Source organism: Drosophila gunungcola (assembly GCF_025200985.1).
Source record: "Drosophila gunungcola strain Sukarami chromosome X unlocalized genomic scaffold, Dgunungcola_SK_2 000039F, whole genome shotgun sequence".
Lineage (NCBI taxonomy): Eukaryota > Metazoa > Arthropoda > Insecta > Diptera > Drosophilidae > Drosophila > Drosophila gunungcola.
The window spans coordinates 373759-386857 of record NW_026453190.1 but is presented as its reverse complement, the minus strand read 5'-3'; the positions used below and the strand labels follow the sequence as shown (position 1 = coordinate 386857).

At 39.0% G+C, this 13099-nt stretch overlaps 1 protein-coding gene and 1 long non-coding RNA gene across 2 annotated transcripts in view; one reads left to right on the top strand and one right to left on the bottom strand.

Moving 5' to 3' along the window:
• Nucleotides 1-1896: 1896 nt before the first annotated feature.
• LOC128260801 (uncharacterized) overlaps nt 1897-13099 on the bottom strand; it is an 18852-nt gene continuing 7649 nt past the window's right edge. The window contains exon 3 of the long non-coding RNA XR_008268184.1: nt 1897-2539. This is a non-coding gene — a long non-coding RNA (uncharacterized LOC128260801). The remainder of the gene's footprint in view (nt 2540-13099) is intronic.
• Nucleotides 2504-8318, top strand: LOC128260800 (probable basic-leucine zipper transcription factor Q). The gene is made up of 2 exons (XM_052994043.1): nt 2504-2631; nt 6621-8318. Exon 2 carries the CDS (start codon nt 6629-6631, stop codon nt 8306-8308), a length of 1680 nt encoding a protein of 559 aa, XP_052850003.1. The 5' UTR covers nt 2504-2631; nt 6621-6628; the 3' UTR covers nt 8309-8318.

The window sequence follows — 13099 nt, the reverse complement described above, 5'->3', positions numbered from 1 at the left end:
TATTACAAATTTAAAAACAAAAAAAACTTATTTTGAGTTACAACTATATAGAATGAAGGCATTTCTAACATATCTAGATTTTTTTAAAACCCCCTCCCTTTAATGTTATAGCCAGCGATCTTCTTATTTCGTTAAAAAATGTCCCTGGATTTCTCCTACCGAAATGGTGAATTTTGTCAAAATTCGACTCCTTTTGGCCACCTGAAATGGCAACTTTTGGATGGGAATCCCCGCTGCAACAGCCGCTGTTACACGCTGTAAAACCAAGTACCCTTCTCAAATGGATTGCCATAACAACCATTAACCGAGATACATTTAAAATCTCGAGCAGAGTCCAACCAAAACTGGTAAAAAAAAAAAAATGTAGTGGAAGGGAAATGCGACGACCAGAACCAAATCCAAAGTGTAAACATTCACAGCCTCCGTTTGGCGAGGGAAAAGCTCCGTTTTGGTGTGGGCTGTGGTGGGTGGTTACGGGCGCTAGACAATGCTGAATGCCCCACCCAATAACCACATCCACACCCACCTCCCTGCACAGCAACAGCAACAGCTTCCTTCCGTGCTGACGTTTGATGTGCAGCCATGGAAGCTTTATATTTTTGTATTTTTTTTTTTTTTCGTAAAAGACTGCGAGATGGTGGCAAACACGCAACCAACGTGTGGCCACAGCTAACAACTACTGCAAAAAAAAAAAATGAACAAAATGCGGTATTTATTTCAAACAAGCTCAGCACAGCGAACTGAAAAAAAAGGAAAACAGTTCACAAAAAAAAACACGAGTTTTCCAATGCCTTTGCTCCGGATTCTGATACTATTGCCTATGGCAAGCTGCACACATACACAGAGAAAAAATATTCGAAACCAAACAAATATTAAAACCATTTTTGTAAACTCTTCAACTCCACGGTGAAAAACTTTGTTTTTATCGTTTATTATACAAATTATTTAAACAGTTGAAAGTGACTTTTTTAATTGAAAGTATAAGAACACAAGTGCAATTCTATAAGGAATTTTTGTAATTTTTTTAAAATTGTATTTAACTTGAAGCAGTTGTGGTGTTATATTTCACTAAATATATATATAATATATATAAAATATATCACATAATATTTTATAAGTAGAGAGCAATCACAAGTTCATATACATGATATAAATTGCAAAATATTTTTTGTCAGTGTCTTCCACACACAGACACCCGATGCAATTGCTTGGCAACAGCTTGTGGGGAGGTGTCGCTAATGAAGTCGCAAACAGTCGGTGGCAGCAAAAAATTAAGCAAAGAAAGTAACGCAACGCTCTACACATCCAACCACATTCACATGCCTTCATTGTAATAGAAATTATAAGCTTATCCTCCAACCCATCGTCTCCCCGTCCCTTGGTTGAGCAGTCGTTTTAGCAACACGTTGCCCATAGCCAAGGATTGCATCTATTGTTCCAATGGCAACATCCACCACAGGATGGTAATTGAAAACGGGCAACGTTGCTCGAGTATTATGCGAACAAGTTTTAGAATTTGGCATGGCTATATTAATATCCCACATTGGAAACCGATTTCAAAGCCTAGAGCGAGTTGCACTGAACAATTTGTAATATTCCATAACAATTGGGTTCTCCCGAGTAAGAGTCATATTCAAACGTGTTTTCCACTACCCACAGGTTTTATAAAATAACGAACCTCGGATGTTTGACGACATCTAGAACCATACATGGTGTGAACCATACCTTAATGCTCTGTGCTAAAAAAAAACACAATTTTTTTTATTTTAATGTTTTCTGTTAATTAATAAAACTGCATGGCAATCTAAAACATATTAATAATTAATAATTAACTAATAGGTAATTAGTTTATATATAAAGCTCGTAACAATTTACGAAACGCACGCTATTGAATAACAAGTCAATTGTCCTTTTTGGCGATTTTTAAAAAAGTCGAATGCCCCACGTTGGGCGCAAATAAAATGTTTCCGTTATAAAAGCATTGCCAGTGACTTAAACTTAAATTCTTTCCGATCTCAACTACCTGAAATATGCAACAGTGCAATATCCGGAAGCGATCAACCCATGGACCAATGAGCTTCCGTCCCGTTCTGTTTTTGGTACTCTTTGAAAACTTTTTACCTTTCTTCGAGGGTGGTTTCCATTAACACTTTTGCACTGTTGCTGCTGGTGATGTTGGTAATGCCGATGTTGCTGCTGCCGCTGCTGCTGTTGCTGATGCGCACCACCAATGCCGCAACGACTGGGGCGCACCACCCACCAAGCCACATGACGCTTTTGCTCTGCCACCGCTCTGCTTACGCCTCGTTTCATTTACAACAATTCATAATTTTAAAATCGCACCGAACTCGCCTCGTTCTGGTTCTCGGTCTCTGTTTTTCTGATTCTGTTTCTGTCTCGGCCTCAGGACTCGTTGGATGCTGCTCTGCTTTTCTGCTGCTGCTGCTACTGCTGCTACTGCTGCTGCTGGCACTCATTTCATTTGATTTTTAACTGTCATCGACGGCAGTCCAGACCGCTGGCCACGCGTTTCCCCATGCTGTGTTAAATATAATAAAAATATTTTTTTAAGTGAGAGTGAGCATTGCGAAAACAGTTAACGAATTATAGTTCTTGAGTCGAAAATCATAGGTGAGAAATTCGATCCTATTGAAAGATCGGAATTTGTATGTGTTGTAACAAAACATGGAGTGCGCTGAGTCTTATATTTCAAAGTGATATTTCGGAAAAGTTTAACTTGTTTTGAATCAATTAAAATTTTTGTATAACTATTGGTTGGGCACTATACATACAGAAAACAATATTTTTTAACAACTAATGCTTTTTTGTGGTGGTTAAAATAATTTGCAATAAAAATTAAAAATTTTATTACATAAATAAGCTCCTGAAAAAGTTAAATTCTAAAGTAGAGAAGTATTTATTAAGGTGCTTAATATTAGTGGTCTTAAGTGATTTAAAAAACAATTAACTAAAATAAAGGGCATAATAAAAATAAAATGAATTAAATGAGTTGCAGGGATTTTAAGCATTCACATATTTTACCTTTTAAAACAAAAATGTACTTTTTCCATATCCCATAAACATTTGATTTAAATGATCTACTAGTGTATGTTTCTCCTAAATACCAGCAACAATCCCTTATGCAATCAAACAAATCCACTCCATATCCGTCCATCCACCCATGCCATCCAAATTGAACTTCAAACTGCCGATGGTAAAATTATTTAGCCATTATTTATACGCAACCAAGGGTTGCACTACCCTCTGCCCATTTTTCAAAAGCCTCGCACCAAAACCTCGGATCAATCTACATGGGGAACCTGTCAAAAGGGTTCAAATCAAATTCGATTTTGTCAACGATAAGTTTCATGGTAGTCTGTGGCAGCGGGCAAAGTTACAAATAAAATTTTGTCAAATTTTCGGGCCACGCACACGGACACGGCCACCGAGATACGGACCACGGGCAGGGAAATCCAGATGTGGGGCTGGGGTCTTCGTCTGCCACAGTCGACACACATGGACAGAGAGCCACAAGTGGCACATTATTTTAATTCGCAGTCAAACGCTGTAACGTTAACACCACAACGACATGTCACCAACAAACCAACAAGTTCATTTGTCTGCATATGTGCGTGTATATGATCGGGGTGGGTTAAACACAGGGCAGGAACAGGATCCTCAACGGGCAAGGGTTAAACTAAGGCAGGAACACAAGCAAAACAGTATTTTTTCTTAATTTATTTACCTGGTAGTAATTATTAAAAAGACCCACTTATTTCGAACTTTAGATTAAAATAATTTGACACAAGAACTGAAATTCAAAGATCTACTCAGTTTAAGAGAACCATTTTAACGATTTATATTATTTTTTGTAATTTAACCTTTAACAACCAATAATTGGCTATTTTATTTTCTTTACAACACTGATTATAACAATAAGTAGGAACTGAGCGTTTTAAGAGCGCCTATGAAAACATACATCCATTTTCAGACCTAAGCAAATTACAATATTCCCTGACATTACTTAAGTAAGTACATTTTTTTTATTAAATTTATTTAATTTGCATTGTTTTTCCAATTAAATTTATTTTGCTGTTTCTGGTTTTACTACAATATTGAATATTATGAGAAGTTTAAATTAAGCCCCACGTTGGGCGCCAATAATAAAATACAACCAGCTTTACACAGATCAAGGCCTGAATTTCGACTTCGTTGCAGGGTTGCACACCAGGTGAGCCTGAGAGGGTTGCTACCCAACGCCATGGGTGGGTAGATGAACTCCAGAAGGCTTTGGGAGTGGAGTGGCATGGACAACTTATCGTTGTTTGATATGCTGTAATTATGTTATAAGGTTGCCCAAGCCCAAGTGCCAGTTAAGTGTGTGCTTGCAAGGGTTGCCCGCACAATCCCAGTTGGCATTCCATTTACCGGGGGTGGCTTGGATTCAACATCGATGAGGCGACATCAATCAGCTGGGCAGCATTGAGTGGGTTGTTCACCGCCCATAGGGAATCGCTAAGGGATTACTTTCTACTCTGGTTTTAATTGCCGCGCTGTTTGTAAAGCGCAAAAAAAAAAAATTATGCAAAAGTTAGTTCTCAGCTTATCCCCAGACGAAAGACAAACAAAAGTCGGACCAAGTCGGGATGCACTTTGCGCATTAATCTCAGCTTCAGTCTTAGTTCTTGGTCATATTCTCAGCTGCAAAAGTTGTGCAGAAACTTGGGCATGGGCCATAAAAGAAAGTTGCCGACAGCTGCTGATTGAATATTAAAATGCTGCCAGCTATTTTAGCGACGCCACCACAACCACCCCCACAAATAAAACTGGCAATTAAAGCCCTGCCCAGCATCAATCAGTGACGAGAAAATCAACGGAATTTCTACCGAGGGCCAGATGCCAGGCTGGCCACGCCTATCGCCCCCACACCCACCGCGCCTTAATTAGCATAATCTAATTTCAACTTTGTTGCAAAAACCCCCACCCTTTTTTTTTACCTCACCCAAACAACGGCTGCCAAAAAATGCAAATCAACACCTCCCGTCCCTGGAAAAGTTCTCCCTCCCCAGACCCACAATCATATATTCCTTTTGCGACAGTTAAAAAACTTTATATATTTTTACAACGAAATGAAAAAACAATAAAAATTTCTCAAATCCAACATGGAACAACAGAAAAAACAGAAGGAATGCAAATGAATGCCAAAAGAAAATGAATAGAAGATAACAATACCTTAACTTGAAACATATCTTAATGAGTAACTTAGATCATACAAGTATATTTTTATTTAAATTCTCCTAGATTATCAAAGATTTAGGCCCATTAGAAGAAATAATTTAGGCACATTTAAAAAGTTTAACTAAATTAATGAAAACCAATGCTCTTCAACATGGACAGTCAATAATATTTTAAATAAAAAGTCCTAGGCCAGAATTTAAACAGAAAACATAATATTATGTATCCTAACTTTAAAACAAGAATTACAAAAAAAATAACAGATTTCACAAACAGGGCAGTCCATGATCCTGAACTTTGAATGGTTTGCTGACTTTTCGTTGATACCCCTTTGCGCATATTACAGGGTATTCGGTAACAGGCGTCGGCGGTGGCTTGTTAAAAACTTTTTTAAATGCGAAAATGAAAGAGCAACAAGGCAATGGCGTTTTGAAGGGGGGCGGAGTGGGTTTGGCAATGAGTGGTGGTGGTAGTGGTGGTTCCTGGTTAGAATTGACAGGCTCACTGGCGCAGGATACAAGCAGCCAGGACATGGCACCAAGTGCCTCAACAGTTTGGCAACACAACAATTGAGTTTGTCCTCCAATGTTCGCGGAAATGGGTGGTTGGGTGGAGTAATGGAGTAATGGAGGTGTGGGTGTGTCACTGCTGTTGAAACATTTAATTTACTGGAATTTGGCGCGATGTGTGTAAGCTTATTAACAACTTGGTGGAATCTGCGGGGAGTTCGACCCGAAAAAAATGTGGAAAATAGGAGAGAGGAGCGGGATTTTATCGCCTGTTTTTCTATGCAAATTTGAACTGTGTTTGGGGACTGGGCACAGATGTTGGCTTAATAAAGTTATAATAAAGGTAGCATAGCTGACAGCATCTGTGGAACAATGGTTTTTTGATGCACATGAAAGTTATGTTGTTCAAATTATGCGACTACAGAAATCTGGGGATCTAATGGCAATTTAATGATGAAGGGAAATCTGCTAGGTTTGATGGTTAATCCAAGACAAAAAGGGTTTTTTTTTTGTTAATTTACGTATTAGATTTCAAAGATTTATTTTATGACTTGATATGTTTTTTTTTTTGTTTTTTCTTTTTTTGTCTTTTCAATTTCAGTCACTTTTAAAACGCTTTTAAGGCTAACGCAAAGTTACATGCTAAGCAAGAAAACTCACTCTCAAAATGCAAGATAGATTCACTCAGAGCAAACAGAAAATTCAGATTTAATTGTCCCATGGGTAATGGAAAGGAGGTAGCATGGAAAAGGCGGATGGGCTGCCAGCCTGGCAAGACAATGCAAATACATATCCCTGTACAAATATAAATCTCAAGTGACTTCAGCTACAGAACTTAGCCAATGTCTTTTGTGTGCTTCTCCCATTTTCCTCCAGAAGCGGCGATGAAGGACAACGGCAATGGCATCTCGTCGAGCAACACAGCGGGCATGGGAATGCCTTGTACCGCCGGTGGAGCAACAACAACGACGACGGCAGGAGCAACCACGCCCAGTGCGCCCAGTACGCCGACAGCAGCAGCAGCGGCAGCATCTGCTGCAGACCCTGCAACAGCAACACCGCAAAATCCGCAACAACGCAGCAAAAGCAACATCCATGATCTGAGAAATCAGGACTACGTCAGTCGACTAATGGCAGCCACTCCACCGTATTTGTATTCCGCCCCTGTGGGACCAAATAATTTCTTTTTCAGCGACATGCTGCGCTCCTTAGTGCAAGCGCGAAATAATGAGACCGCACGTGTGCTGCAGCTGCAACAGCAACAGCAACAACAGGCCCAGCAGCAGCAGCAGCAGCATCAGCAACAACAGCAGCAGCAACATCAGGCCGCTTTGGTGAGGCGACCCAGGAAACGTTCCTGGTCGCATCGTCCTTACTACGAGCAATTACGAGAACGACGCGATGCAGAGGAGAAGCAGCAGCAGCAGCAGCAGCACCAGCACCAGCAACATCATCAGCAACAGCAGCAGCAACATCACCAGCAGCAACAGCAACATCAGCAGCAACAACAGCAACATCAGCAACTGCAACAGCAAATGGCGCCCGAAAAACCCCTCGAGCTAACCAATAAAGCAATAACACCGTATGGCTATGCCAAAATGGAAACCAAACCACCCATAACACCATCAACGGCCACCACGGCAGCACCACCAAGCAGCACCACTGGCAACAAATCTGGACTGGATACCAGCCTGCAGGATAATACACCGCCAGCGGCTTCGTTGCCACCTCAAGATTTGGTCCTACCACCGCCACCACCCGTCTGGTATCCACCACTCTATGCCCCCTACGGCATCGATCCACTGCACTTTTTCATCGATCTCCGAGTTTCCGGGCACATATACGATCGCAAGAAGGAGAATGTCTCGCCATTGTCGAGTAGCAATAATGCGATAGCCGAAGAAGGATCACCGGGCTCGTGTTCCTCCGCGGGCGCCACTTCCGGTTCCGGTTTGGCCAGTAATCTGCTGAGCAAGCAGCGTCACGGTTCCGCTTTCACTGTTCCCATACCCAAAGCAGCCCAAAACGATGCAATCAATCTATGCGCCAATGCCGGCGGCGGATCCACTTCGGATGGTGTGACCACCACCACCACCACCACCAACTTGGGCAGCAAATTCGAGCACTATGCCAAGTATTATGATCTGGGTGAGACCAAGGAGAATCAGCCATCCAGTACGGCTGCCAATCTGTCGGCAGCCGCTGCTGCCGCCGCTGCAGCTGCAAATCTTTCGAAATCGGGAGCCAGCTACATGTTGCAACATCTGCCCAGGCTGTACAGTCAATTTGCCGCCCATCAGGCGCAGCAGGTTCAGAGCCAGGACACCGATGCCAAGTCGGAATCCGCATCGGTTAGTGCTTCACTTTCGGCCCCAGATCTGTGTGACGAGGATTCATTGGGACGCAATTCCAGTGACATGGGCGCCGGTTTGGAGGGAACAAGTGGCGGTCAGGGCAACTGTGACATCGACGTGGAGATCATTGACTCCATCAAATATCGCACGGATGGCGAGAGCAGTCGCTGTTCCAGTAACGACGAGGCCTCCATCACCCAAATCGATTGAGGCTGCAATACTCAAGTTTATCAATAAAGTTAATATGACTATGAAAATTTCTAAGCATTTTATTTGGTCCCAATCTTGGCCTTTTCGATGAGGTAAGGAAAGTTGGGAGGAAGTGTTTTATAAACATAAGCATGCCATGGGAAAGAAATAGATCAACTTCCGAGAAGATAGATTAAAATGAAATGAATTTAAAGATTTTTCCAAATATGCCACGGCAGAGAAATATATCAAAATTGATCTGTCCATCAAGATTTATAGAAATTTAATAACAAAATAATATTTACGTATTAATAGAGCTATTCGTATAACAGAAATGGCAGCATCCTTTTTCAATTGAGGAAGTTCTTGCCTCTTCCTCTGGAAGTGTGCCGCGGTAAAAGTAATTTCATAAATCATTTGACGCCGTCGTCGCTTGTTGTTTCATCCTGCTTGTTGTTGCTGCCTCAAGGCATTTTTTAAATGTCGTCGCGCGAATTGTCGAGCACCAGACCCACCCGTTGGGCGCCAAAATACAAAAAAAAATAAGGAGAACATTCACCATCATACCGCCACAGAGCATTACACGCCTGACTACGCTTTGTGTAAATTAAAACTGCTGCCGGCTGCTGGATGACGATGACAACGCCCCCCAATTCCCGCCACAATTCTCTTGCATTCCTTTTTTATTTTTTTTTTTTGTTTGGGACCCACAGGATATTAATTTTTACACCATTCATTGATTTTGTTTGCTACCCGGTTGCTTAATGAACACATGCAGTGGCAACTTGTGCGTTCACCAGGCTCGTTTCCGTTTCCGTTTCTGTTTATGTTGCTTCTTGTTTTTTACCCAACATTGTTATCAAACGTATGGATTTCCATGAGTTTGCAAATTTTTGCACATTGGGGCAGAAAAAGTGCACTGAAAGCCAATCAAAGCAGTAGGGACAAAAAACCAAAACGAGTACAGTCTGAACCAAAAGTTGTCGATAAAATTTGCATGAACATCGGATGGAGATGGGGAAACAAAAAAAAATGAAGCAAAGTGGAGCTCTCATCATCATCAACATCATCATCATTGTGTAATCAAAGTAAGTAGCAAAAAGAGATAGCTGCGAAATTGAAATTTAACCTAATTGCAGGAAATTTATAACTCAACTTAACAGCTGACAGATTTTTCTCTTTTTGGTGCCGCAGGGGGTTTTTGCCAGTAAGAGGAGGGTCTTGTCATGAGTATCAGCGTACTTTTGTTATCCTCTCGAATTCATAAATCTTGGCAGACGCTCATAATTCATGCAACAGTCGACAATTGGCAGCGGTTCCCACTCAAGACGATGGGGATGGTTCGGTTACAGCGGCAATAAGCTCAACTTGCGGCAAAAACAACATTTTACCAATGACAAGACGGCTAACTGGCAAGGAACAAAAAAAAAAAGAAAATATGTAATAAGAAAACCCAAGGAAAAGCGATGAAAATCGTTTGGTTGAGGGCGGGGTTTTTTAACAAACAATGAATGCAGCTTATCCCAAGGGGAAGAAAAGTACTTGGTCGTGTTGACAGCTTAAAGCTTTTCCCTTAATTGATAGATTTGTTTATTTAAAAGGCAAGGACAAGGAGGAATCCATAGAAAGGGTTATTTATTAAGAGTATTATACTTAGGATATAGGGACATTATAATAATCTACATTAATGCTCAATAAAATTAAGAAAGTAACGAATCAATAGTAGTCTTTTAGTACCAATTTAATGTAATAGTAATTAATTAATTTTTTACAAATATATAAAACTATTGACAAAAAAAGCGTATGGTTTAGGACTTGTTTCCTAAATTGAACTTAATGGAACTAGCAATGGACAAATTTATTAAAAATTTATTTAGAAACAGATTACAAAAATTAGTAATCTCTTTTTGAAACGTGTTCTTATAATTATATCTATTTGAAGTCTTTTCAGTTAGATTTTTCAATTTAAATACAAACCAAAACCGTTACCAGTGGCGCCATCTATGGTTTGATATATCACGGAGGAAAACCCGTTAAATTAGCCAGTGCTGCCATTTGTAAAGTTAAACGTAAAGTCAGGGCTGCAAAGCGCGGCAATTTCCCACATGGGCAGCACTCGTGTGGCGGGCATTTCAAATGATTTCATCTTTGTTGCTCAAAGCAATTAACAACCAATCGAAAGTCAAACTAAGCTAACAAATTAAATCAGATTAACTTAAGGCACACACAACAAAAGTCTTGCATTTACCACAAACAGCCAGATGTGGCCTTCGGCAAATTATCATGTGATTGTGAGTGCTCGCTTTTTTTTTTCTCTTTTTTCCGTAGTTTTTGTAGTTAGTATTTGTTCTGCTTTTGTTGTTTTTTCCAAATACACGTTTTCTTCACTTTTGTGTTTGTATTAAAATTATGCTTGTAAATGTGTTTGAAATGCTGATTATATTAAAAGAGGAACTCGCTTTATTTGCTCATACATATTTATGAGAAAATTTTCCAGAAACTATTCGATGTGATTATTTTATTTGTTGTTATCTATTTGTTTAGTTTCGTTTTTGCTAATTGTGGCAGCACGTTACAATAAAAATAATACGATCAGTAGCATGCATGAAAAATCAAATAGTTTTTTGTTTACGTTTGTTTTTTGGACAAGTATGTACATATTTTTTAACTGCGCATTTCTTAAACAACAAAATAAGTACAACAATAACAAGGGAGGGTTCAAAGTGAAAAAAAGAATAAAAGAAAAAGAAGATAGGTGGCAAAAGTGAAAAAGAAGACGCAAAATCAAAGGCAAATGTAAACGCGATCACTTAAAGCGAGGCTAAGTGCGATCGAGATGGCACTACGTAAGGCAAGCGAGTGCGAGGGGTAAGGAGCAATAAAAAAATAAGAGAGGGAGCTCTAAAGAGCCAATTAAAGAGCGTAAGGGAGGTAGAGAGACGAGTCGCCGTTATTTGTTTGAAATTTATCAAGAGCAACAATAACAACAAAATATAACAAAATAAATCCAAGTGAAAGAGCTAGGGGGGATGGATACTTATGTATTTGTTTGACATTTTTAAAATTCAATAACAACAAAAAATTAAGCAACAAACACATAACAAAACTTAACAAGGTAGAATACAATAAAAATTTCAACAAAAACTCCAAAAACAACACAAAATTACAAAACATAAAACTATTTAAAAGGAAGAAAAAAAATTGTAAAAAAAAAAATCAATAAAAAATTAAACTATCAAAATCAAAAAATGTAACAGGCTTAAGAAATACAAATATTCAACAACAAACTTACAAAAACGAAATACAACTCTTATTCAAAGAAAATGCAAAAACCAAACGCCAAAAAAGAGTATAAATAAAATTCCATAAAAATAAGACTTTAAAATAAGAGGAAAAACCCCAATACGTTGGCCATGCAATTTTCCGCCTATTTTTACACGCTCTTTATGCAAAGAAAAGCGAATGAAAAGAGAAAAATTAAACATGGCTAAATGCGTTCACCACTGCCTGCCACCCACTGCCGCGCCCCCTTCTCTCCTTCACCTTATCGTCTCTTTCGACGACCTCACCTAGACAATAAGGAAAAGGAGAGAAGTTGAAGAAAGAGAAGGAAAGAAGCAACGGTACCGTGGAGCGAAAATGCAAATGGAAATAGGATAAAACAATTACAAATGTGCATATGCTTACCGATCAAACGATTGATAGGTTCACATACAGTGAATTTTAAAATTTAAACAAATTTAAATAATTGAAGATCAATCTATGACCAAAGCTAGCTAAATTAAAAAATTCGAAATAAAAAACATAAAAGGAGGCCAGAAGTTACAGATCAATTAATAGAAAACCCACAGTTACAGTAGATATTCAAATTTAGCTATAAAAATAAATTTTAAAAGCTAAACAAAATTGTATTCTTAAAAGAAACTTAATTTTTTGTCAAAATAAATAGCAAAACAAAAAGATTAACCACAGGCCACCTTGTGACACTGTGCATGTGTATAAGCTATCTCGTTGGCGTCCCATCAACAACTTTTATCGGGCTATATAGCCTCCGAATCACATCTCTACATCTCTAGCTGTTGAAAACGTTTTCTTAATGCCTTAAGAATTTTGCTTTTCTGTATCTTTACTTATTTTCCTCCCGGCTCCGCCACTTTTGATAATCGTTTTGTTTTCAGTTCATTGAAATTTAATACATCAGCAGGCACCATTCACAAGATCGCAACATTGAGGCAAAAATTATCGAAACTATCGCTGCAGTACATTTCATTATATTGAAAAATTAAAAAATAGCTCGCTAAATCTAAAGAGCTTAACAATTCTATCCACTCTTTTTGTAGAAAATACGTAAGAAGTGATTATTTTGTAAGATAAAAGTTTTCATATTATTATACATACACACCAGTATCTGTAAAAGTTGGATAAGCCCGCTAATCTGATGTTATACCTGTCTATATCTATACTATTCCAATTTCATGTAATCTTAAAAACTATCTTACGTACCCATCTTACCCATACAATGTGTTGTCTTGCAACTACTATATCTGCCAACTCTAATCCCTTTAAGATAATGTTTTTTCCAAAGATATGTTAATTATTCGGTAACAAATACTTGATTTACACTACTATATCTTTTTGGTAACTGCCATCTTTAATCCCATGCTTTGACCGATTACAATATCGACTGTGTTGCGTTATCGTGCGTGCCTTTTAATTGCATTCAATTTCGATGCTCTCGGCATTTGCATTTTTTTGTGGCTGATCCGAAACTACGAACTTGGACGGTTGGTGGTGATGATGGAGATGGTTTGG

Bases quoted from the DNA above. Each gene is read 5' to 3' on its own strand.
- LOC128260800 (XM_052994043.1), top strand. From the start codon at position 6,629: ATGAAGGACAACGGCAATGGCATCTCGTCGAGCAACACAGCGGGCATG.